A 26,678-nucleotide genomic window follows, 5' to 3' on the forward strand; every position below is an offset into this window, starting at 1 on the left:
CAGGAAGTCATTGAGTTATTTTTACTTTTATGAAAAGAAGGTAGGAATAAGTTTAAATATTTGTTCATTTTGCATAAACCTATCTTGTATGAAGGTTAGACCTGTAATGATTTAAATGAGACATCACAGCAAAGGTACGTAATTGTAACAAATGGTTTTAGCTTGAGACGCATCCATTGTTTCAAGTAATGTTAATGATGTTGTTGATAATAGCAACACATTTATATAGGCACAGGTCAATATCCATTCAAGGCTTCATTATGGTGTAGAAAGAACAATAGATTTTTCTCCCAGTGACTGACTCGTAAGTCCCATTTTTGCCATTTTGTAGCTATGTGACCTATAAAATGTGTATAATAACCACTTCTACTCACAGTTTATAAGTGTTGAATAAATAGGCTTATGAAAGATATGTTTAATCTATAAAATATTATAAAAACATAAGATACTATTATTATACAAAATTCTCAATTTCACCAGTGTTGATAAAGCAATAAAACTTTTAAAGTCATAAAAATAGAAGTAAAATATTCAATTCTAAAATGTTCGCCTTTCATTCAATGAGCATTGACAATTGGGAAAAAATAATAATGGTGATATTTAAAATCACACTTGCAGAAATGATACTGGAGTGTTTGTGTCCGACGTGGTCAAAGGAGGCATTGCCGATGCTGATGGGCGACTGCTACAGGGAGACCAGATACTAACAGTGAATGGGGAAGACGTCCGCCATGCCACGCAGGAAGCTGTTGCGGCTCTGCTGAAGGTAGAAATCCAGCGCATAAATGGTTATGTGTAATAGCGTAGGAGAAGGAGGAGCTGCCGCATGCAACAAGTATTTATTTACTGTGTTCTCTCAAATAAGACATATTTATATGTTAGACAACATACTTCAGTGGTAAATCTCTACACTTATGATCAGCTCTTTATTATGTGCTTTTGTGTTTATAGAGTAGTAGTTTAAGTATTATCCCCTGGAGAAGGAAATGGCAAACCACTCCAGTATTCTTGCCTGGGAAATCGCATGGACAGTGGAGCCTGGCGGGCTGCAGTCTGGGGTTGCAAAGGGTCAGACACGACTGAGTGAGGGAGCACACACAGTAAGAAGAATTATGAACTGAATATCTGTGATCTTAGCAGATGTTTTATCATAAAGTGATTGTTATGTGGCTCTTTTCTTGAAAGAAAAGCAAATATTCAGGCCACAAAAGAGAGAAAAATGTCTTCATGTCAATTCACCCCACCTCCATATTTATACCTGGATGTATTCTTACGACCTCTGGCATAAGGGGAGAATCTCATACTGGCAGGGATGCTCCCACAGAAAGGCGGGAGATCAGAAGGGGCAAACAGGGTACCTCTGAAAGTCATTCTTTCTGGACTGCCCTGCCCCGCCCTAACCCTTTACTGGGCGCACTAAGTTGGACATCTTTATATTGAGTTGTCCAAAAAGTTCATTCAGGTTTTTTTTGTACCATCTTACGGACAAAACCAGATGAACTTTTTTGCCAACCCAGTATTTCCCCAGAGATGAAGAATGCGGAAGAGTTTGCAGATTTACCTGGCAGTACCTTCAACAGTTACCACTATTGTTAATTCAGTAACTATAAGACCTCTATCCAAAGGTATCGTTGTTAAGCTTACATATGTTTTACATTGTGAAATCTCTTTCCTCCAAAGTGAATTCCATGAAGAATCATTTGCTGATTGTTCCACCAGTCTAATTTTAAAAATGAGTTATAAAATACAGAATGATCACTTAAAAATACAGTTCTTGGAAATTTAGATGTATTTCCTATCAATACTTATCTCATGGTTTTCCTTTACCAAATGTGTTTTTATGACCCAAAGTATAGTTCAAAGTTGACTAGAAACCTATTGCCATCAGAATCCATGTCATGTGGTACATGTTCAGTAACATGAGCATATAACTTCATGACATTATTAAACAGCCGTGGATAATGTCAGAGGTCTCAAATTCTAGTCAGAACCTCTTTAGCTATGCTTAATGCATAGCTTCACAGAGGGATTTCAAGTGAGCATATTGTTGTTAACCTCTGGTTTGCATAGGACCTGGTATGTACATATAAATTTAGTTATTAATAAATCTCACTAAAAATATCATTTCTTCTTGGAGTTATTTTCAAAAAATAAAATAATTAGAGTTCTTTAAGGAGAAGTCGCTTCCTTCAGGAGATAAATTTGAAATGATAGTTAATTCTGTGAGACAAATACCTCTCAAAGATAGAGAAGGAGGCATCCATAAATGTAACATAGATAATTTTAGAACCAGTTAAATCCTCATTTAAAAACCAGTTTGCCAGTATATAATGAGAGCCTTAAATATCCCTGTAGCTTTGATATTTGTAACTGCTGCTAATTTTGTTGTTTTGACTTAGTAATTCTTCATTTTAAAGTCTTGCATCAGTAATCCTCAGTACACAAAAAATTTCACACAGGTAAAGTTCATTGCAGTGCTTTTGTTATAATGGAAAAACTGGAAGCAACACAGTTGACAATACTGCATGTGTTTGACATTTTGATGAGCATTGTACATGGATTATTCTGTAACAGCAACCTATAATGATTTCTGTTTTTTAAAATGCAGAGTAAAAAACTTATCAAGGTAGACATCTGTTAGGTTCACACAGTGAGTAAATCACACAGACTGGATTTAAACCAGTGTTCAGTTCAGTTCAGTTCGTGTCTGACTCTCGGTGACCCCATGAATCACAGCACGCCAGGCCTCCCTGTCCATCACCAACTCCCAGAGTTCACTCAAACTCATGTCCACAGAGTCGGTGATGCCATCCAGCCATCTCATTCTCTGTCGTCCCCTTCTCCTCCTGCCCCTAACCTTTCCCAGCATCAGAGTCTTTTCGTGAGTCAACTTGTCGCATGAGGTGGCCAAAGTATTGCAGTTTCAGCTTTAGCATCAGTCCTTCCAATGAACCAATGTATCTGACTCCAAAAAGCCAGTTCTCACCCACCTCATTTTGCTGCCTCCACATTAGACTATATAGCATTTCTTGCATGCCTGTGATTTATTTGTAAAGGGCAACAGGAAAATTTTCCTCAATTCTCATTTGACGTTTACAGCAGTATGGCTTAAATATTGCGTAATAGACCTATTCAGGTGCAGTGTGGCAGAAGAGAGCTTGTGTTATCTGAGTACCTCCGCTATTGAAAGCAAAGCAACTGGTTGCAATAGTGGTTATTTATTGCTTTTGTTTTGTTTTTTAAAATCCAAATTCCTTAGCTCATTTGGCTCTACATTAGTGTGTTGCATGGAGCTGACTGTGGCTCAGATCATGAACTCCTTATTGCGAAGTTCAGACTGAAATTGAAGAAAGTAGGGAAAACCACTAGACCATTCAGATATGACCTCAATCAAATCCCTTATGATTATACAGTGGAAGTGAGAAATAGATTTAAGGGACTAGATCTGATAGATAGAGTGCCTGATGAACTCTGGATGGAGGTTCGTGACATTGTACAGGAGACAGGGAACAAGACCATCCCCATGGAAAAGAAATGCAAAAGAGCGAAATGGCTGTCTGAGGAGGCCTTACAAATAGCTGTGAAAAGAAGAGAAGCGAAAAGCAAAGAAGAAAAGGAAAGATATAAGCATCTGAATGCAGAGTTCCAAAGAATAGCAAGGAGAGATAAGAAAGACTTCCTCAGTGATCAATGCAAAGAAATAGAGGAAAACAACAGAATAGGAAAAACAAGAGACCTCTTCAAGAAAATTAGAGATTCCAAGGGAACATTTCATGCAAAGATGGGCTCGATAAAGGACAGAAATGGTATGGACCTAACAGAAGCAGAAGATATTAAGAAGAGGTGGCAAGAATACACAGAAGAACTGTACAAAAAAGATCTTCCCGACCAAGATAGTCACGATAACGTGATCACTGACCTAGAGCCAGACATCTTGGAATGTGAAGTCAAGTGGGCCTTAGAAAGCATCACTACTAACAAAGCTAGTGGAGGTGATGGCATTCCAGTTGAGCTATTACAAGTCTTGAAAGATGATGCTGTGAAAGTGCTGCACTCAATATGCCAGCAGATTTGGAAAACTCAGCAGTGGCCACAGGACTGGAAGAGGTCAGTCTTCATTCCAATCCCAAAGAAAGGCAATGCCAAAGAATGCTCAAACTACCGGACAATTGCCCTCATCTCACACGCTAGCAAAGTCATGCTCAAAATTCTCCAAGCCAGGCTTCAGCAATATGTAAACCGTGAACTCCCAGATGTTCAAGCAGGTTTTAGAAAAGGCAGAGGCACCAGAGATCAAATTGCCAACATCCGCTGGATCATGGAGAAAGCAAGAGAGTTTCAGAAAAACATCTATTTCTGCTTCATTGACTATGCCAAAGCCTTTGACTGTGTGGATCACAATAAACTGTGGAACATTCTGAAAGAGATGGGCATACCAGACCACCTGACCTGCCTCTTGAGAAACCTGTATGCAGGTCAGGAAGCAACAGTTAGAACTGGACATGGAACAACAGACTGGTTCCAAATAGGAAAAGGTGTACGTCAAGGTTGTATATTGTCACCTTGCTTATTTAACTTATATGCAGAGTACATCATGAGGAACGCTGGGCTGGAAGAAGCACAAGCTGGAGTCAAGATTGCTGGGAGAAATATCAATAACCTCAGATATGCAGATGACACCACCCTTATGGCAGAAAGTGAAGAGGAACTCAAAAGCCTCTTGATGAAAGTGAAAGAGGAGAGTGAAAAGGTTGGTTTGAAGCTCAACATTCAGAAAACAAAGATCATGGCATCTGGTCCCATCACTTCATGGGAAATAGATGGAAAAACAGTGGAAACAGTGTCAGACTTTGTTTTTTTGGGCTCCAAAATCACTGCAGATGCTGATTGCAGCCATGAAATTAAAAGACGCTTGCTCCTTGGAAGGAAAGTTATGACCAACCTTGATAGTATATTAAAAAGCAGAGACATTACTTTGCCAACCAAGGTCCGTCTAGTCAAGGCAATGGTTTTTCCCGTGGTCATGTATGGTTGTGAGAGTTGGACTGTGAAGAAGGCTGATCGCCGAAGAATCGATGCTTTTGAACTGTGGTGTTGGAGAAGACTCTTGAGAGTCCCTTATACTGCAAGGAGATCCAACCAGTCCATTCTGAAGGAGATCAATCCTGGATGTTCATTGGAGGGACTGATGCTAAAGCTGAAACTGCAATACTTTGGCCACCTCATGCGACGAGTTGACTCACTGGAAAAGACTCTGATGCTGGGAAAGGTTGGGGGCGGGAGGAGAAGGGGACGACGGAGAATGAGATGGCTGGATGGCATCACCGACTCTGTGGACATGAGTTTGAGTGTACTCCGGGAGTTGGTGATGGACAGGGAGGCCTGGCGTGCTGTGATTCATGGGGTCGCGGAGAGTCGGACACGACTGAGCGACTGAACTGAACTGAACTGAACTGAATGAGAGAATTGGTTGATTCTCCATTTCTCTTTGCCTGGACAGACACCCTCTCCATGTAAACCATAGCTAGTAAGACAGACACTTGGTGTGGCTACTACTGATTTGTTGTTACAGTTTTTACTAGTTTTAATGTTTTAGAAAAACCTCTTTCCACAAAGGATGGGAGATATCCTTGCCTATAGAAATTCCAAAGGAAACATGGCTTTCAAAAACCCAGCTGTAAAGAATAAAGTGTAATCCTAAAGCTGACTGTAGCATTTTATTTAAATGTTTCTGTCAAACAACCTCCCTCTAGTGTTCCCTAGGCACAGTAACCCTGGAAGTTGGAAGAGTCAAAACCAGTCCATTCCATTCGGAGAGGAGACCTTCTCAAAGCAGCCAGGTGCGTAGCTGTGGAATTCATCAAGGTGATGCAGTTCACAGGCTGAAAGGAGTTCAAAGATGGCCTTTCCTGTCAGTCTGTCCAGGGCCTTGTACACAGGCCTGGCAGAGTGGCAGAGCAGCTAGGGTACAGAGTTTGAGAGATGGGAATGGACAGGCAAGCAAAGTGAAGCTCTTAAATAGTTTGTGAGTCGTTCTGAGAAACTTAATCCCAACCATTCTTCTTTCCTGACATGATTCTTTTTGCATAATCTCAAAAGTGAACCAATTAATACATTATAAGGCCTACCAAGATAGCATATGTTTAAACTGTTTTTATAGCAAACATTTATCAGCCAGCATTCAACTGAAAAGAATCTTGTGTAGGTCAACTGTACAAGCTCACCACTACATATAAAACACAGTTGATAGCCTGCCCTTAAAGACCTCACAGTCATCCCTGAGTGATTACCATTTGTTTCCTGTCCCCTGGCCCTATTTGTGCAGTTGTGTAAGTTTGCATGTATGTGCAACTAGATTAGATTAAGAGAAGATTAGCTTGGGTGAGATTATGTTGGAATCAAATTCTTTTACCTTTAATTAGTTATGTCACTGGGCCCATTCTTCCTTAAAAAGAAAACAAAACTCAGGGGAAACTGTTTATATTGATTACCTTTCTAATTATCAAATGCCACTATTGCTTAACAAGTATTTCTAAGTGCATTAAAGTAATTATGAAATAAGTCGTACTTAAGGGATATTATTACTTCCCAAACTCTCTAAGACAACTATTTTGTCTTTGTAGATGAGTGAAGCCAGCCTGTCCTCATTCACTTTTCCACTTTCGGGATCCGGTACATCTGAGTTACTGGAAAGTAGTTCAAAGAAGAATGCACGTAAGATTGGATTGAAACATTAAGCATGATTTACTGGACTGAATTTTGGCCATCAACACCGATTCTTTTTCCCCTGTTTTACTTTAACTCTGAAGCTTTCTTCCCTCTAAATCATCCTAAACTCTAATATAGGTGCAAAAATGAGTGCCTGCAAAAATTGAGAACAGCATGAAGCAATGCCTGTGGCAGCATTTTCCATTTGATGTTTTCCCTAGGAGATCTACTAACATTAGAATCAGTATTCTGTCATTTTTTTCTTATGAAGAAAATTGGTGTGTTTGATTTTTATTCCTGTTCTCTGTTTAATATAATAGCAATAAATCAGAAGATGCCATTAGTTGAAGCCATCTATTTTTCATAAGATTGCAAAAATGTTGATTGAGAAAATTAATATGATCCTCCTGTGTTTTAATTACATGAAATCATGATGCAGAGGGCTTTTTGGCTTGGAGCATTGGTTGAAAGTTGTTCAAATTGAAGAAACTAACCATATGGCAGTCTCTGTTTGCAATGTGACTAATATTCTAGAAATTTAGGCACTTAAGTCCATGGATTCTTTTTAATGTTTCCATGACTTTATTCCTCTCAGCTGCGCACATGTGTCTCTCTGTCCAAAACACGTCCTGTCCTTGCCTCATTCAGAGTGGATTTTGCAGTTGTATAAGCAGTGCTTGAAATAAGAAGGAAGATATGGGATGGTGTGCCATTTTTTCACTTGGGAGCCCCTCTGTAAGACAGATGTAATCATGTGTGCTAGTAACTTTGAACACCCTATTTCCAAAAACGTTGGGGTACCTCACTTAGTCCCATTTAGTTCTAGAATCAACTAAAATTTAAACTATTATTAACATTAAAAATGTGTTAATAATCATATTTTTCTCTTGTTTTTTTCATTTACAGTGGCATCTGAAATACAGGGATTAAGAACTGTTGAAATTAAAAAGGTAATGGGGAAAGAGAAAATAGTATACACGCTGATGGCTGCAAGGTCGTTTGCATATTTTCCTGTTAGCTGCCTTACTGTTTTATGCTACCAGCTGATAAAATATGTATTACATGCAGTGAAAATAGCACAATGTAGATGCTGCTGAATTTCCTTGTTTGAAAAATCATTTTTGGTATACCCTTTATTGCCCCAAATGATATCAACCCAGCCCCACACAAAATATGCCGGGCATCTCTGACTTCTTTTATGGATCAGTAAACCTTTGCCTTCTTCAGACTTTCAGAAGAAGTTTCCCGTGCTTCTGAAACAGATTCTTCTGACAGCTATGTACAACAGAGAAAAGAAAAGCAAATTTAAGTGCTGAGCACGCTTGTAGACACTTCATACCATCGCCATTTCAATCAGTAGTCACTGCAGCACTTTGTAAGAGGCCCGGTTATTTCCATTTTGCCCTTGAAGAGCTGGAGATTCATTGAAAGCAGCGGACTTGTTCCAGGTCCCAGCATTTGTTAGTGTGGGTTTCTGGCTTTGAATGCAGGCCTCTGTTGTCCTCATTCCCTGTAACATGATTTTTATTTAGCCTGCTGTGGTTTCTTTTACCTCCTGAACAGATGTTTAGTTTTCTAAGTCACATTAAGGACTTGTATCAGATAAATTAATGCAGTTTTCTTCGGCATCCTTTTCCTCCCTCAAGTCCAGAAGATCAGAATTAACTGCAGAATAACGTTGTGCCAAAGAGAACAAAAGCCAATGAAGGATAACAGTTTGACCATATATTCTGTCTGTCCCGTGGCAGGGGCCCACTGACTCATTGGGTATCAGCATTGCTGGAGGAGTGGGCAGTCCACTGGGTGATGTTCCTATATTTATTGCAATGATGCACCCGAATGGAGTTGCAGCTCAGACGCAGAAACTCAGAGTAAGTTCTACAAAGTCCCTGGTAGCCTTAGCAAATCTGCCAATAGGTTTTATAAACCCTTTGCATCTGGCCAACTGTTGCAAGCAGTTTGAAATGTCTCTATCAGCTTTTTAATCAGCTAATATAGCTGCAACAGGGGTTGCTTTGAGTAAAAAATGAAGAAATTTTAAAAGACGAATTTGCTGTTGTAAGCAATTTGTTGGTAAATGAAATGGGATAATTTGAAGTTGTTTCTTAATATTTTTGTTTGCTTAAAATCCTGTGGATGAAGTTAAAAGAAAGCAGAAAGTACTCTCAGAAAGTATTGGCAGAATGAAGTGAAATTTTTTTATTTACATGACTTTTTGGTTTAAATGCTGATTGTGCTGATTTAACTTTATTAAATTGAAAATTATCATTTACGTTGCATATATTTATCTGTTTTGAGGAATTTTGTTGTAAATGTGATTTATAACATGAAACTACAAAGCTTGCCTCAAAATTGAGGGATTTTGCATATGTAGAGGGCTATGATAGAATTTATGCTAACTGCCCAGTTCTGAAATCATGTGAATATTCCATTAGTAACTCAGTCTCTACACAGTAAAATCTGTATGGCCTCATGCCTTAAAATTGTCTCAAACAGTGACCACTGTTTAGAAACGCTGTGTAAATCAGTAATGGTTCAATCTCCCTTTGATATGTGAATTTCTGACTAGCACTTTAATACTAATTGTACAGATAACACAGGGATTAGAAAACTTTTCTCTAAAGGACTTTTCTCTAAAGATGAATATTTTAGACTTTGCAGGGCTTATGTGTCTGTATTGCAGTTACTCAACTCTACCCTGTGAATGCAGCCAAATAATTGTGTCTGCCTTACAACCAGATTTTACTTACCAAAATAAGTGGTGGGCCAGTCTTGGCCTAAGAGGTATAGTTTGCCAACCCTTGACTTATAGTCACAGATAATGTGTATAATAATAATATTCAGAGGAATTCTTGTTCACAAATGATAACAGATGCAGTGTTCTTTGGAGAAATGCAGAGAAGGGAAGTGTGGTTCCCTGCCCCTGGTCCCAAAGATGATAGAACATAGCCATTATGTGCAGGTTCTCTCTGTGGTTGCTGCTGCTAGGAATCGGAGGTTTCCTTGGCTATATTTCTGGTGCTGATTAGCAGAATACGTGTGGCGTGGAGGCTGGGGAAGCAAATGGTCACCCTGTCCATGGCATTGTAGCAGATGGCTGTTTCTCTCCATCGCAGGTTGGGGATAGGATTGTCACTATCTGCGGCACATCAACTGAGGGGATGACTCACACCCAGGCAGTTAACTTACTGAAAAATGCCTCTGGCTCCATTGAAATGCAGGTAAGATTTTTATCCCAACTCTTCCAATTGTGGGTAGCTTGAGGACACATGAGCTTTGATGTTAAAACTATAAAAATGATGAAAATTTCTGCTCGTGTTTTATTTACTGTTTCCCTTGAACATAAATTATTACATTGAGAGTTCCAAGAAAGTACATAGGAAATACATTCTGTCACATTTTTTTCTTAATGTATGTATTATTTCATACTTTGTATATCTAAGGGGGAAAAGTCTCAGTCTTGGCAGGATATGATTAATTGTTGAAATTTTCAGTGGTGTGATTGAGTGGCTTGTATTCTAAAGATCTTTAGAAGACAATTACATGTGATACCGTGTTTGAAAGCATCAAAGAACTTGATAGAATTGAATTAGTAGAATATCCTTAGTGTCAAAGATACCTCTGGACCTTATGAAATTTATGTTAACAGAAATGATTAAGTGAATGATGAAATATACATTTTTAATCCCAGTGCTCTTTTTGAAGAAGAATTACTGATGTCTTCCTAGCCACATGAGCGTGTTTTTCTATTTATATTTCTTCTGTGTTCAGGTGGTTGCTGGAGGAGATGTGAGTGTGGTGACAGGTCATCAACAGGAGCCTGCCAGTTCTAGTCTTTCTTTCACTGGGCTGACATCAAGTAGTATATTTCAAGATGACTTAGGGTGAGCTCACGTGCTATGGTCTGTGTGTTCCTATGAGCCACATAAAGGTGAAATGATGGGAGATGAAGTATAAAATATGAAAGCCAGGTGTGTGTAAGCTCTTTAAGTTTGGCATGGATTTAGTTTATCAAAGGTAGGTAGGTAGATGACAGACAGGCATGTATGTGTGCTACTGCTCTTCCTACGTTTTCATCTCTTGAGTTTTTTGAAGGAACATTTTAGTCTTGGGGTCAGTCTATCCTTTTAAAAATTTCTACATTGCCTAATCATTTAATAGATCATACTTTTGAGTAAGAAAACTTCACAATTACCGAAAACTTGAGTACAAAAGTATTAGAATATAGAGAGAGGAGGAGAGAGGAGCATATTAGAATTTTTAAATTATTTGATGCAGCTTTTATTTTGTTTATCTATTTTTGTCTCTGAGCTTGGGAATACTGATGTTTGTGACTTCTTCCATCTTAGTCTTCGGTGCTTCTTCCTCTCACTTTAAATGAACTGGAAAAAGAAAGAGCTGCTACAATGTACAGTGAGAACTTGCCATGAATATGTTAGGTTAAGGGTAGTATACATGGGTAATAGAATTAGGGAGTTAAGTAGGGCTTTATTAGATTATGTAAATTTAAGATATGCCAGGGACGTCAGAGCCTGGTGGGCTGCCGTCTATGGGGTCGCACAGGGTTGGACACGACTGAAGCGACTTAGCAGTAGCAGCAGCAGCAGCAGACACTGACAATTGAAGCATCCCTGAATACCAATGGTGTTCTCACTGTTGGTGACACAGAGAATTATATCAGCTTTAGGTGGGTGTCAGATAACCCATTGATTCATGGAGTTTCCTATATATGCCATATATATATGTGTGTGTGTGTATGTGTACACACACATATAAGATCTAATAGCTCTTGTTTTCTTGCCTTTATTGTAGGCCTCCTCAGTGTAAGTCTATTACACTAGACCGAGGACCAGATGGCTTAGGCTTCAGTATAGTAGGAGGATATGGCAGTCCTCATGGAGACTTACCCATTTACGTTAAAACAGTGTTTGCGAAGGTAAGCTTTCAAATTGTAACTACCCTTCCTCTCCCCTCCATGTTCACTAATAGTGGTCAGCAGCTGGCTTATTAGTTTATGGCCTGAGGTAATGCCAAATGGTCAACATTTGATTATTTTCTTGCACAACTCCCTACAGGAACAGGTCATTAAGTATTTTTGTCCAATTGGAGGTTTAGTTATGTTTAAAGGAATATAGGCTCAAATTGAAGTTCCATGGGTGCTCTCAACAATATACATAAAATTCATGAACTTGAGTTAGATAGTCAGGTCTGATTGTTTTCCTTTGCAAACAAGATGCATATAGTTGAATGTCTTTTGAAAATAGGACATTTTAAATATGTGTATGTTAAAGAGCCCTGGCATTTCTTTTTCTTTGCATTTTTTGTTGTGAAATATAAAATAGGCACAGACGAGTACATATAATACATATGCAGAATAGCTAAGATGCGTTTATTTTGCAAGTTTCATTTCATTAAATGGAACAGAAAAATAACTGCTAAAATTTTTGCATATCCAGCAGCCCTGTCACTTACCACAAACGAGCTATGTGTAGTTAAGGGATTCAGTGAAGAAAAGAAAACCATTGATATATAGTTGTAATCATGTAGCATCCTGTTGGATGGTAAGAATGTTTAGGATACAAGTTATTAAAATATTAGTGAGGCTGTTAAAATAATTTAAACCCATATAATTATTATTTGGTAATTTGTTGTGAAGACAATTTTTAGGAACTATAGAATTAAACAAAATTTCCTACAGGAGAAAATTCAGATTCTCAAAATTTTGCAGCACAAAGAAATAATTCTGTTTAACTTACTAAAATATTTCACTTAGAGGCTTTAGATTAGTGTTATCATTCTTTTGAGTGCTTACCTATGGAGGTTTCATTCTATTATTATTTTTTAACCAATATAAAGTGCTATATCTATAGCAAAAACAATGAGCCTATTTTGTGAGATTTTTTTTAAAGCCATTGGTATGTCCAAAAACACAAATAGCAGTTGCCAGTAAATTAGAGTCATGCAGTCCCTTTTCTCAGCCTCAGAACAGTTTATTTAAGGCATGCTAGTTAGAGCATATTTTAAGAATTTTATCATTATGGATTCCTCATTAACTTTTCCATATTTTTTATCTTATATTTAATTGCATAATTGCCTACTGTAAGTATGCCTTAAGATAGGGTTCTTCTACAAACAGCAGTGTCTGTGTTTAGTCTTAATCATTTAGGGCCCATAAGGAATATGAAGCCCCATCTACACTTGGGAAGTAAAGAATCAAGCAGCTTAAGCTGCCTTTTCAAAGCCACAGAAAGGATTAGACTTTGCATGACTTGGGCCTTATCCTGCGCTTGTCAACATACATGTGGCTTTTGTGTGTCTGCAGAACTTTAGGTTCAGTGGCCCTCATGTCCTTGTCCTATAAAACCGCTTTTGTCCTACAAAACTGCTAATCCTTTGTTTTCTTTCTGTAGGTCTTCTTTACAGGATAAAAAAATCTTGGATTCTATGAAATCATTCCTACTAGGCATATTCCCAAATATTCTTTATTAATTTGAGTACCCACCAACTGCTGTGCTGAACAGCCAAAAAGCCATCCAACTAATCTACTGACTGCTAAATTCTCTCTCAAATTGGAATCTTAGTGCTAAAGCCGTTTAGGAGAAAGGCTTCCTTTGTGTCTGTTCATCATTGCTTAATGGCTGTGGAGCACCCGTGGAGCACTGAGAGCAATGTGTGTGTACACGCAGAGCAATTACATTCTTGTTTGAGTCTTTTTCTATTGTGTAGCTGCAAGGCGGCTTTTTTTTTTTTTTTGAGACGTAAATAAGCCCACTTTATAATTGCAGGGAGCAGCCTCCGAAGATGGCCGTCTAAAGAGGGGTGATCAGATCATTGCTGTCAATGGGCAGAGTCTGGAAGGGGTAACCCACGAAGAAGCTGTTGCCATCCTTAAACGGACAAAAGGCACTGTCACTTTGATGGTTCTCTCCTGAATTTGGTACCAGAATTGAGCCACTTCAACTTCTCCCTCACATCCCACACTATAAAGAGAGTGATCCTGCACATTCTTCCCAGGCTGTGATCACTGAGCTCTTCAATACTGTAGGAAAAAAAAAATAACATTTAAGTTTGTTTTGTCATATGGAAATGATTTTCTTACTGACACCCTAGCATCACTTTCCCATTCTCTTTATGTTTTGTGATGTAAACTCAAAGAGAAGGGCTCTTTGTTTGCATAGATAAAGCTAGTCTTTCTTCCTGAAGATACCTGACATTTTATAATCAGGTGGGCAAATTTTAATGTGTGATCAGTGGTTAGTAGGGAAAGAAAAAGTCACTCAAAAGCTAACCAAGGAGAAGTGGCTTCATGAAATTAAGGTGAAAAATGAAAGTATAAGGAAGAAAATCTCTAGTTTTATAAAAATGTATTTTGTTAATCTACCTTCTCTCCCCACTTCTAGCTAAGAAAAGTTGTACTGAAAGTCTTTAAAAATTCTTTCAATATTTAATTATTTTAAATATTACTTATTACTAAAACATTGCATCTCCTAGCTCTAATATATACATATATAGTTTTCTCCAAAAATGGGCTTCATGATTGAGTAAAATAGCAGCAATAGGCATCAATGTCCCTAACTGTGTAAAGAAACCATTTATTGCACATCTTGAGGTTCATTTTCATTTTTGACGTATTATATAGTATTTCACCTTTCTATAAATAAAATGATGGCCTTGTCCTGTGTTGACTCTGGTTTCTCTAGAAAGCCTCCATGTTAATCATGCAGGACCGTGGAAGGGTCTCTGAATTGTTAGTGCTGGTATTAAGGGTTGCTTTGCTGAAAATGTGTCTGTGTGCTGTGCAATTGGTTTTCAGTTAGTATTAATCTTAATGACAGAGAAAAAAGCAGTGTGTTAGTAATTATTTTTGTTGTATGCCATTAGTAAATTGATAGAAAAATTGAGGGGATTAACATAACTTCATTTCATTGCCTTATATTAACATCTTATAATACAATAGTTTAAGACTAAGGGAAACAGATGGAGCTGTTTATTGAGACAACTGGTGAGGAATTATCATGTGTTCGTTCCCATTTTAGAGCGTGAAACTCCTACATTAGAATATATAAAGTCATTTGGAATATTATCTATATTTGTAACAAAAGTAGTGTACAGATATTTTATTACAGCACTTTTGTGTAAATGCAGAATTGAAGTGAATAAATAAGTTTCATGGTGCACCAAAAAAAAAAAGGGCAGGCATATTATTTTTTGTTCTTTTCACTGGAAAAGAGCTTTATTGTTCAAAATTTGCAATTTAAAATTGGTTTTTATCATGTCTCACTGAACATATGGTGTCCATAGTTACAGTTAGAGGAACTTTGGACAACTGCATTATGAAAAGCTCAATGTTTTTTATGCCCAGATTTTTTATGCTAAAGATCCATAAACTCTGCATAGAGTAGAGGAAGAAAACAGTATTGAAAAAAGAGAAGTACTGTGCCTATATGTGCTTTTCTGAAATGCTATGAGTGAAGCAGTGTTTTGAATTGTTCTTTAGAGGGGTCAAGAGCTAAAGCATGTTCAGATAGAAAAAGTCATAATGAAAATTATTTTTAATAACATGAGAGTCATGACTTGAACCCTGAGCAAGGAATTGGGGAACTTTTGTTCTGCCAGTTCTTTCCCTAATTAGCTAATGAACATACACATTCCCTCTGATTTATCTCCTGTGTGAAGTGATAGGTTATTTTATCCCAAATCTTGTTGTCAACTTCTAAAATATAAAAATTCTGTGATTCTTAGATATACAAAATGAATGGCTAGAGCTACACGTTGCAAGAATTCAGGAGATATTCTTCCCAACTAACTCTTGTAAACTGAGATCCCTGATGCTGCAAAATGCATTTCAGGATCCCAGTGGCACAGTCAACTTCTCAGTCGCCAAGGAATGGCCCTTCATCATGAAGGCATGTCAGGATCCTCTCATGGTTGGGTGCTGGAAGCTGAGCCACCCACTTCTATGTTTTAACTAGCAAAGGTCTTATGGAGGCCACTCTGTGGCATGCCCTAGGAAGGCAAGTTAACCAATGAATGTTGACTTGAGTATGTGTGTGAGAATACTACAGTGACAGCAGCCCAGTTGGTAACTGTACTAGTCTGTGTAGCGTTGCCCCCAAAATTATGTCTCCCAGGAACCTCAGAATGTGACCTATTTTAGAAGGGTATTTGTGGATGTAGTCAGTTCAGTTAAAATGAAGTCATGCTGGATTACAGTAGGCCCAAAATCCTTAAGAGAAGGCCAGGCAGAGACAGAAAGACATGGAAGACCATGTAAAGATAGGGACCAAAAAACAAAAAATATCTGCGACCACCAGAAGCTCGACGAGACTAGGAAGAATTTTTCCCTGGCGTCTTCGGAGAGACCTTGTCCCTTAATTTCAGACATTTGGCCTCCAGAACACTGAGAATAAATTTCTGCTGTTGTAAACCACCTCATGTGTAGTACTTTGCAATGGAAGCCCGCTGCTGCTGCTGCTAAGTCACTTCAGTCGTGTCTGACTCTGTGCGACCCCATAGACAGAAGCCCACCAGGCTCCCCCGTCCCTGGTAGGACACACTTAATAGAGTATCTTGGATGATTTTATATTCTTAGCTACCATTGCTGTGCCTGGCAAATAGGAGAGACTGTATACATTTTTATTCAGTATGTAGATGATTGAATTATAAGTTGTGGTTAATTTCATGGTATTACCTTGTTTTAGTTAAGCTAGCTACGGCCTTTATGTTGAATTCAAAACAAAGCAGTGGGAATGCCACTTAGGGGTGTGAAACACTAGGGGAAAGCATCCCTCCTGAACTGCTATTAATTAACAAAGTCGAAGCATGTGGACGTGAAGAGAAGGAGGGAAGAAAGGAAGAAAGGAAGGAAAAGAAGATTTGAGAGGAAAAGAATATAGATGCATCAGCATTAGGGAATGACAGAGGCTTATGCTTCTTATATTATTCCTTCTTGGAAACGTAAGATTTCTCTGTGGGGAAGGAAGAAAGTGTTTGAGCAAAGAGTTTGAAGACTTGAACATTATAGTATTAATGCCAGATGCAACTCAAGACCGTGTACAACTCATGATTGTGGCTTGCCCGTAATAGGTTCAGTATATTTGCTCATGTGATTCAATCACATTGATGAATGCCAGACATTTCTGGTTTCTTTGTGACATCTTCTGAATGATGATAATGGTGAAAATGATGTGTTTAATTTCAACATCTACTGATACATAGCAGCTGATGTTGCAATATGATGTAGCAAGTCAGTAGAACCCATTTATCAGAATAGTGATGGAATTGGAAACATGAAAGATTAAAATTCATGAAAGACAAGAAAAAGATTTTTTTTTTTTCCATTTTAAGGCTCTTGATAAAGCAGATTTTGATTGTCAAAGAAGCAAAGGAAGCTCTTCCCTGCTCTGAGATTACTGTGCCAAGCTGCCTTAGATCTGGTCATCTAGCTTACTGTCTGAGAATGCCAGACAGTGATTTAGTGCCTTTTTTCAGATCTCCATCATGGTGAGTGGAGAAGTTGAAAGGATGCCTGCAGGGAGACAAGAATCAATAAGCTTTTGAGGTCTAGGTGTGGAAATGTCAAAACTATCATCACCTGCTTTCAGCAGCCCTGGTGTGTTGTTTCGTGTCAGTGACAAGTATTCTGGAATGCATTTGATTTGTGCAAAGATGTTCCTCAACTTTGTCTATCAAAAAGTAATGTTTAACTTTGACTCTTCCTAAAGGGAGTTATTTTATTTTTCGGCGGGATTGGACTCTTACCTCAACGAAAGAAAAAATGTTGGCGGCAGGAACATTTCTAAATGAAGAGTGTGGAGACTAGGAAAGCAAATGTGGTTACTATGATTTTTGTATAATTGACCTTGCAGCTTTTTGCCTTCAAAATACAGTTACTCCATTTTATGTAAATTAGAAAAAATTGTATCATTTTTCTAGGAATTTTATTTATCATTCAAGTACTGGTAAGTTCAGTCATAGGCCCTACAAAGGAATTCTTTCAAGACAGTGACAGACGAATGGTAATGACCTCAGAATTCTCTCACTGAAAATGTTTCTTGATGCTTCAAAAACATTACAACCAGCATCAAAAAGGCAGCTTTTAAGAGGTTGCTTTAACTTGTTCATTTAATAAAGAACATTTTTCAGAAAGTTGTGTCATTTACTGATTCTTTGTGATCCTTTCTCCCTCCTTCCTACATCCTTCCCCTCCTCACATGTGTATTTTCTGAAATAAATAATTATCCTTGGAAAACCTACTTTTTCTCTTATTTTCTTATTGATGTATTAGAAGTTGTGATTTTTCACGTGAGTCTACCCTGAAATATTTGGCATTCAAAATTCTACTCTCTAAATTTCATTTCCCTAAAGGTCCTTTATTCCATTCAGTAAAACTTAACAGATTTACCTTGCTTTGGAAAATTAGATATGTATTTACACCATGCATATGATAAGCTGTCAAGGAATGTGATGGTTATTGTAGTGTTATATCCTGAAAGACATTGAGTAATGTAAATTCAGTAGCTTTCTTTAAATAGATTTGTTTTCATTTTTGTATAACCATGTCTTTTTTCTTCTGAAGTTGGATGCAAAATAACATCACCAATTCAACTGACACGAGTTTGAGCAAACCCCGGAAGATAGTGAAGGACAGGGAAACCTGGCGCACTCAGTCCATGGGGTCCGAAAGAGTCGGATACAACTTAAGAGACTAAACAACAAAAAAATTTGAGTTGTTTTGCATAGACTCTTCATGGTGTTTACCATATCCTCATATAACTCTGCTATTAATTACTAAATATATATCATTACAATAGACTCCCATTTAACTTAAGTGTGCTTAAAAGCAGAGTTATATCTCACTACTTTAAGTGGAAAACCATGTTATTTGCCATAAATTTAAGGGTAACTATGATCAAGGGAACATTTCATGCAAAGATGGGCTCGATAAAGGACAGAAATGGTATGGACCTAACAGAAGCAGAAGATATTAAGAAGAGGTGGCAAGAATACACAGAAGAACTGTACAAAAAAGATCTTCATGACGAAGATAATCAGGATGGCGTTATCACTCACCTGGAACCAGACATCTTGGAATGAGAAGTCAAGTGGGCCTTAGAGAGCATCACGACAAACAAAGCTAGTGGAGGTGATGGAATTCCAATTGAGCTATTTCAAATCCTGAAAGATGATGCTGTGAAAGTGCTGCACTCAATATGTCAGCAAATTTGGAAAACTCAGCAATGGCCACAGGACTGGAAAAGGTCAATCTTCATTCCAATCCCAAAGAAAGGGAATGCCAAAGAATGCTCAAACTACCGCACAATTGCACTCATCTCACATGCTAGTAAAGTCATGCTCAAAATTCTCCAAACTAGGCTTCAGCAATATGTGAAACATGAACTTCCAGATGTTCAAGCAGGTTTTAGAAAAGGCAGAGGCACCAGAGATCAAATTGCCAACATCCGCTGGATTATGGAGAAAGCAAGAGAGTTCCAGAAAAACATCTATTTCTGCTTCATTGACTATGCCAAAGTCTTTGACTGTGTGGATCACAATAAACTGTGGAACATTCTGAAAGAGATGGGAATACCAGACCACCTGACTTGCCTCTTGAGAAACCTATATGCAGGACAGGAAGCAACAGTTAGGACTGGACATGGAACAACAGACTGGTTCCAAATAGGAAAAGGAGTACGTCAAGGCTGTATATTGTCACCCTGCTTATTTAACTTATATGCAGAGCACATCATGAGGAACGCTGGGCTGGAAGAAGCACAAGCTGGAATCAAGATTGCCGGGAGAAATATCAATAACCTCAGATATGCAGATGACACCACCCTTATGGCAGAAAGTGAAGAGGAACTCAAAGGCCTCTTGATGAAAGTGAAAGAGGAGAGTGAAAAGCTTGGCTTGAAGCTCAACATCCAGAAAACAAAGATCATGGCATCTGGTCCCATCACTTCTTGGGAAATAGATGGGGAAACAGTGGAAACAGTGTCAGACTTTATTTTTTTGGGCTCCAAAATCACTGTGGATGCTGATTGCAGCCATGAAATTAAAAGACGCTTACTCCTTGGAAAGAAAGTTATGCCCAGCCTAGATAGCATATTAAAAAGCAGAGACATTACTTTGCCAACCAAGGTCCATCTAATCAAGGCTATGGTTTTTCCCGTGGTCATGTATGGATGTGAGAGTTGGACTGTGAAGAAAGCTGAGTGCCAAAGAATTGATGCTTTTGAACTGTGATGCTGGAGAAGACTCTTGAGAGTCCCTTGGACTGCAAGGAGATCCAACCAGTCCATTCTAGAGGAGATCAATCCTGGGTGTTCATTGGAAGGACTGATGCTAAAGCTGAAACTCCAATACTTTGGCCACCTCATGAGACGAGTTGACTCACTGGAAGAGACTCTGATGCTGGGAGCGATTGGGGGTAGGAGGAGACGGGGATGACAGAGAATGAGGTGGCTGGATGGCATCACCGACTCGATGGACATGAGTTTGAGTGAACTCCGGAAGTTGGTGACGGTCAGGGAGGCCTGGTGTGCTGTGGTTCATGGGTCGCTAAGAGTCGGACACGACTGAGTGACTGAACTGAACTGAACTGATGAGCAAAAGCAATGTTATTAAATTGTCAAAATACCATTGTCTACCAAGGATGAAAACTTGAAGTCTACACTCTGTGAGGGAGAGTTACAAGTACTAGAATGGTATGAATGACTCAATGGAGACACTTCTGGAATTAAAAGAACTGAAAAATAGCTTGTTCATAATGAGAGTTGAAGTTTTCTAGCACCTTGTCATTACACCCTACAAAAAAAGATCTCTCAATATATTATCTCTTTGGAAAAAACTCTGAATGGTTTTGTTTGTAGATTCCTTTTTAAAATGTAAAAGGAAGCCATTCAATTCCTATTTTAAGAGTATTCTTAGTTAATTAGGTTAAGATTTTGTTTATAAGAACTTCACTGAAATCCGAATTGAGTCATCACCTCCAGTGCTTTAGTATTGGCAATCTGAGTTTGAAATAAAGGACAAATGACATAAATTAATGGAGTAAAATTAATGTTGTGATAATATTAAATAAAGCTAATGTCTCCGCACCTGGAGGGCGATGCAGATGGTAGGCATACCTAATTATGCACCCTGCTGCCTTTAAGTGTACTGATAAAAATCTCTCAGCTGAGTATAAAATATGTTCGTTCAATGGCTCCAGACAAGTTTGAGTAAGACAGCAAGTACAATACATAAAAAACATAGCCTAACACATATTTTTTGAGGAAAACATGCAATTCTGTAAATTAAATGATTAAATATTTGCCTGTTTTTTAAAGTAAATCACTCTTAGAGTCAAGTCTTTGTCCTTTCTGTGAATATTAGAATATACGTCAGTTCCATTAGGAAAAGATTTTCTCAGACTAGCTAGGAAGTAGTTTAAGTTTACATTTTTACTTTCTATGCATTAGTTATAAAAATAAAGTTACAATAGAATCCTAAATCAGTTGATTTCTTACCCTAGGTACAAATTAGAGTAACCAAATATCATTCAGATACGTATAAATTTGTTCAATTGTTTAAGAAGTAGCTACTCTAGGAAACCTGTCAGTAATAATTAATTAGATTTTTTTTTTTTTACTACAAGTATTTAAGAGATGTCACTGAACTTTATAAATGTACTGTGTATTTTCTTCCTTCAAGGAATGTGAATTCTGGCTTTGTTTTGTTGCAGTTGGATACCTATGCATTTAAAAGTGCAACTTCCCAAGTTTTAGCTTCAGAATGATTTTTTAAATACTTTTATGATACTTCTTATATACATCCCTTATTTTTCTTATAATTAGATGTATGTCTGTAACATGTGTGCGAGCTAAATTGGTTTAGTTGTGTCCAGCTCTGCAACCTTATGGACTGTAGCCCAGCAGGCTCCTTTGTCAATTTCTCCAGGCAAGAATATTGGAGTGGTATCCATGCCCTCTTCCAGGGTATCTTCTCAACCTAGGGATTGAACCCTTGTCTCTTACAACTCCAGTATTGGCAGGCAGATTCTTTACCCTAGTGCTACCTGGAAAGCCCATTTATATAAGTGGAAATGTGGAAAGCCCTACATTTTAAAAATGGCAAGTAAAATATTCTTCTTCAGACACAGTTTTTATCAAAATAGATCTAATGCCAGATGTTCATTTTATGATAAAGGATGCTGATTCATTTTAGTGAAAAAAAAATTCAGGGCTAGGGAGCATATAATTTCTTCATCTTTTGTTCTTTAATCTTAGGGCTAATGAATAAAGAAAATATACATTTGTAATGTTTCTTGGCATTTGGATTAAAAAAATGGGAATTGGGTTCAACTCAGTCATCTACATTTATTGTTAAGTACTTATTAGTCCTTTTCAGTAGTTAATTTTTTTATAGCTTTTCCTTTTGGTATGTTACAGGTATTCATGTAACAAAGACATTAAGTCTCAACACCCACTTTGACTGCCTTGAATGAATGTAAGTCAGAGTTGATGAATGTCTTACACTGAAGGAGCGCTAGATTTCTCTGAAATCCATCGTGGGCCTCTGGGTCTCAAGGCCCTGGATTCATTTCCTGGCTTGGTCCCAGACTGAAGGGCAGTTGCCCTCTTGGAGTCTGCCTCCTTGACTGTAAAAGGGAAATGATAGCATCTTCCTCACAGCTTCATTAGTGTCAAGTGAGATGCTGTATCTGCTCATGGTGGCACTAGGTAAATTGATAGACATACTTTTAGTATTTCTTAAGTTAGTGTAACTTCAGGGCTGCTGTGCTACCTGTAGTGAAATTGCGGGGGTCATCTGGAGTATAATGTGCTGTTGCCAGTCTTAAATTATATCCCAATTTTGAAATAAACTTGTCACGTGTCCTCTTAGTTTCTCATCCTAGAAATGTCCTCATACTTTCTATTAGAATGGAAAGCAAAGTCAGAAATTATTCCAGAAGAGCTGAGAATGACATAATCTCATTGGTTGATGAAGCAAATGTGTCACTCCTTAATATTTTAAATAAGATATTTTGGTATGGGAGTTATTTAAGCCTAGTGAGAGGCTTTATCATCAATCTGAGCCCCATCTCTTGCATGATAAGCAGTTTCTTATTTTGAAAGTAAATGGGAAGTTTTTCAATATTTATCACCTCATAATCTCTCCTAGTCCTCTGTGTTCAATTAATAGGAGAAGTAAACTTTATTTTCATCTTCCTTTTTAGGTACAGTCTTTTCAGAAGGGAGGAAATGAAGAAATGAGCTTGTTAGACTAAACAGTCATCTAGAAGGAAGTTGGTGAGATCAGACTGTCAGATCCTCCTTTCTTAGATATTATTTATCAAGTGATTGATACTGAACAAGTTGGGGAAATGTAAGGTGGAAATTGTATGCACTGCTAGTCATTAAATGCTTTAGTCCCTTCCCTTCCACCACCCCTCCCCCCCACCCCAAGGATTTAAGGAAACATTATTAGGTTTTAAAGAGGACTACTCCCAAGTGACAATCACAGTTCAGTTCAGTTCAGTCGCTCAGTCGTGTCCGACTCTCCGCGACCCCATGAATCACAGCACGCCAGGCCTCCCTGTCCATCACCAACTCCCGGAGTTCACTCAAACCCATGTCCACAGAGTCGGTGATGCCATCCAGTCATCTCATTCTCGGTCGTCCCCTTCTCCTCCCGCCCCCAACCCTTCCCAGCATCAGAGTCTTTTCCGGTGAGTCAACTCGTCGCATGAGGTGGCCAAAGTATTGGAGTTTCAGCTTTAGCATCAGTCCTTCCAATGAACACCCAGGGCTGATCTCCTTTAGAATGGACTGGTTAAATCTCCTTTCAGTCCATGGGACTCTCAAGAGTCTTCTCCAACACCACAGTTCAAAAGCATCAATTCTTCGGCGATCAGCTTTCTTCACAGTCCAACTCTCACATCCATACATGACCACGGGAAAAACCATAGCCTTGACTAGACGGACCTTTGTTGGCAAAGTAATGTCTCTGCTTTTTAATATATTATCAAGGTTGATCATAACTTTCCTTCCAAGGAGTAAGTGTCTTTTAATTTCATGGCTGCAATCAGCATCCACAGTGATTTTGGAGCCCAAAAAAATAAAGTCTGACACTGTTTCCACTGTTTTTCCATCTATTTCCTATGAAGTGATGGGACCAGATGCCATAAAATCATCTTCAAGGTGTATGAAGATCTGGTGTGATATAGGGTGATGTTTTTCCGTACTAGAGAGCAGATTACTAGTACATGTAAGCCTAATTTCAAGGTTTGGACATTGGGAGGGGTAAGCCTATAAAGAATTCTCAGTCCCCACTTGTTAATAAAATGGTTTATGGGTATTTACAAAAGAAATCATGCTTTTCAATTACCTAAATATTGGAAGCCAGTTAAGAGCCAAGAATCATCTTAAACCTTTATAAGGCTTTGAAATCCCAATAAATGTTTATGTTTATACCAGCTGTGCAGAAGTGAACCTTTGCAGGTAGATGAGCTCCTGAGAAAGTTGGGAATGGAAGTCCTAAAGTGGAAAAGCGTTGGTAAGTTTTCCCTGATGACCATGGATCACATATTTCTTGATACTTTGTGATGATGTTGGGCTTCCCTGGTAGCTCAGCTGGTAAAGAATCTGCGTGCAATGTGGGAGACTGGGGTTTGTTCCCTGAGTTGGGAAGATACCCTGGAAAAGGGAAAGGCTATCCACTTCAGTATTCTGGCCTGCAGAATTCCATGGACTGTATAGTCCATAGGGTCACAGAGTAGGACACAACTGAGCAACTTCCACTTGTGATAATGTTACTACTGAGAAAACTTAACTATTTTTCAAGTGAAAATAAGAAAAAGTTATTAAAGTATCTTTAACTTTCCATACAGGGATTCTAAATACTAGAGAAGATAGTTTAGTTGCTAAAGAATTTGAACGGAATTGTGGAAAATATTCCCTATTTGAAGGAGAAAAAAAATGAAATTAGACCATAAGTCTTTTCTTTACTAAGGCCAGATACTTAGTTTTGCCAGATATATTTCTTAATGGGGATAATATTTTCCACCTAAGATTTTTAAAGTTGAATAGGTAATAGATGTGAAAGTTTTTAGTCTCAAAGCATCAGTTCAGTTCAGTCGCACAGTCGTGTCAGACTCTTTGCAACCCCATGGACCGCAGCACACCAGGCCTCCTGGTCCATCACCAACTCCTGGAGTTTACCCAAACTCATATCTACTGACTCAGTGCCATCCAACCATCTCATCCTCTGCCATCCTCTCCTCCTGCACTCAATCTTTCCCAGCATCAGGGTCATTACAAATGAGTCAGCTCTTTACATCAGGTGGCAAAGTATTGGCGTTTCAGCTTCAACTTCAGTCCTTCCAGTGAACACCCAGGGCTGATCTCCTTTAGGGTGGACTAGTTGGATCTCCAAGGGACTCTCAGGAGTCTTCTCCAGCACCACAGTTCAAAAGCATCAATTCTTCGGCGATCAGCTTTATTCACAGTGCAACTCTCACATCCATACATGACCACTGGAAAAACCATAGCCTTGACTAGACGGACCTTGGTTGGCAAAGTAATGTCTCTGCTTTTTAATATGCTGTCTAGGTTGGTCATAACTTTCCTTCCAAGGAGTAAGCGTCTTTTAATTTCATGGCTGAAATCAGCATCTGCAGTGATATTGGAGCCAAAAAAAATAAAGTCAGCCACTGTTTCCCCATCTATTTGCCAGGAGGTGATGGGACTGGATGCCATGATCTTTGTTTTCTGAATGTTGAGCTTCAAGCCAACCTTTTCACTCTCCTCTTTCACTTTCATCAAGAGGCTTTTGAGTTCCTCTTCACTTTCTGCCATAAGCCTGGTGTCATCTGCATATCTGAGGTTATTGGTATTTCTTCCGGCAATCTTGATTCCATCTTGTTCTTCCAGCCCAGCGTTTCTCATGATGTACTCTGCATATAAGTTAGATAAGCAGGGTGACAACATACAGCCTTGATGTACTCCTTTTCCTATTTGGAACCAATCTGTTGTTCCATGTCCAGTTTTAACTGTTGCTTCCTGACCTGCATATAGGTTTCTCAAGAGGCAGGTCAGGTGGTTTGGTATTCCCATCTCTTTCAGAATGTTCCACAGTTTATTGTGATCCACACAGTCAAAGGCTTTGGCATAGTCAATAAAGCAGAAATAGATGTTTTTCTGGAACTGTTGCTTTTTCGATGATCCAGCGGATGTTGGCAATTTGATCTCTGTTTCCTCTGCCTTTTCTAAATCCAGCTTGAACATCTGGAAGTTCATGGTTCACGTATGCTGAAGCCTGGTTGGAGAATTTTGAGCATGACGTTACTAGCGTGAGATGAGTGCAATTGTGCGGTAATTTGAGCATTCTTTGGCATTGCCTTTCTTTGGGATTGGAATGAAGACTGACCTTTTCCAGTCCTGTGGCCACTGCTGAGTTTTCCAAATTTGCTGGCATATTGAGTGCAGCACTTTCAATGCATCATCTTTTTGGATTTGAAATACCTCAAAGCATAAATCATTGTTATTATATATTAGCTAAACCACACATTTATGACTTTTTTGATTAAAAGTTATCAAATAGACCAGTCCTGTCAAAATAATATGTTTTGTAATTTTCCTGTTATGTAGCTCTATAAATCTTCCTACTCATACAATGTTTTATTAATGAATGAAACATTTATGTGTGCCACTCTTTTCCAAAAATATGAGGTGGTATATGTATTTAAAATTTGTGTTATGTAATTTTTTAAATTATTAATGATAAATTCATTAAAGAACAAACCCACACTCATTCCCAAGCATGATCTTTCCACCATTACTGTGTCTTGAACATAACCATTTACAGCAGACAGTTACATCATGTTGTTTTAATTTGTGTACCTTATGGGGTCTATTCAGTTAAGTATCTCAGTCATGTCCGACTCTTTGTGACCCCATAGACTGCAGCACACCAGGCTTCCCTGTCCA

At 38.4% G+C, this 26,678-nt stretch overlaps 1 protein-coding gene across 10 annotated transcripts in view; it reads left to right on the forward strand.

Annotated features, from left to right (window-relative positions):
- MPDZ (multiple PDZ domain crumbs cell polarity complex component) overlaps positions 1-22,210 on the forward strand; it is a 186,153-nt gene extending 163,943 nt beyond the window's left edge. For 5 of the 10 annotated variants that reach the window (XM_055428226.2, XM_055428227.2, XM_055428229.2 and 2 more), the window contains 9 exons: positions 619-766; positions 5,754-5,840; positions 6,624-6,714; positions 7,615-7,658; positions 8,457-8,579; positions 9,825-9,929; positions 10,480-10,592; positions 11,521-11,644; positions 13,494-17,935. In XM_055428226.2, the coding sequence (XP_055284201.2) occupies positions 619-766; positions 5,754-5,840; positions 6,624-6,714; positions 7,615-7,658; positions 8,457-8,579; positions 9,825-9,929; positions 10,480-10,592; positions 11,521-11,644; positions 13,494-13,640 (982 nt within the window). In that variant the 3' untranslated portion in view covers positions 13,641-17,935. Of the gene's footprint in view, positions 1-618; positions 767-5,753; positions 5,841-6,623; positions 6,715-7,614; positions 7,659-8,456; positions 8,580-9,824; positions 9,930-10,479; positions 10,593-11,520; positions 11,645-13,493; positions 17,937-22,139 lie in introns of those variants that run through there. The other 5 variants (XM_055428220.2, XM_055428223.2, XM_055428225.2 and 2 more) reach the window with 2 other exon arrangements.
- Positions 22,211-26,678: the final 4,468 nt, after the last annotated feature.

Source organism: Moschus berezovskii, chromosome 7, assembly GCF_049115385.1.
Source record: "Moschus berezovskii isolate FMDL1 chromosome 7, NW_MosBer_1.0, whole genome shotgun sequence".
In the NCBI taxonomy this organism is placed as follows: domain Eukaryota; kingdom Metazoa; phylum Chordata; class Mammalia; order Artiodactyla; family Moschidae; genus Moschus; species Moschus berezovskii.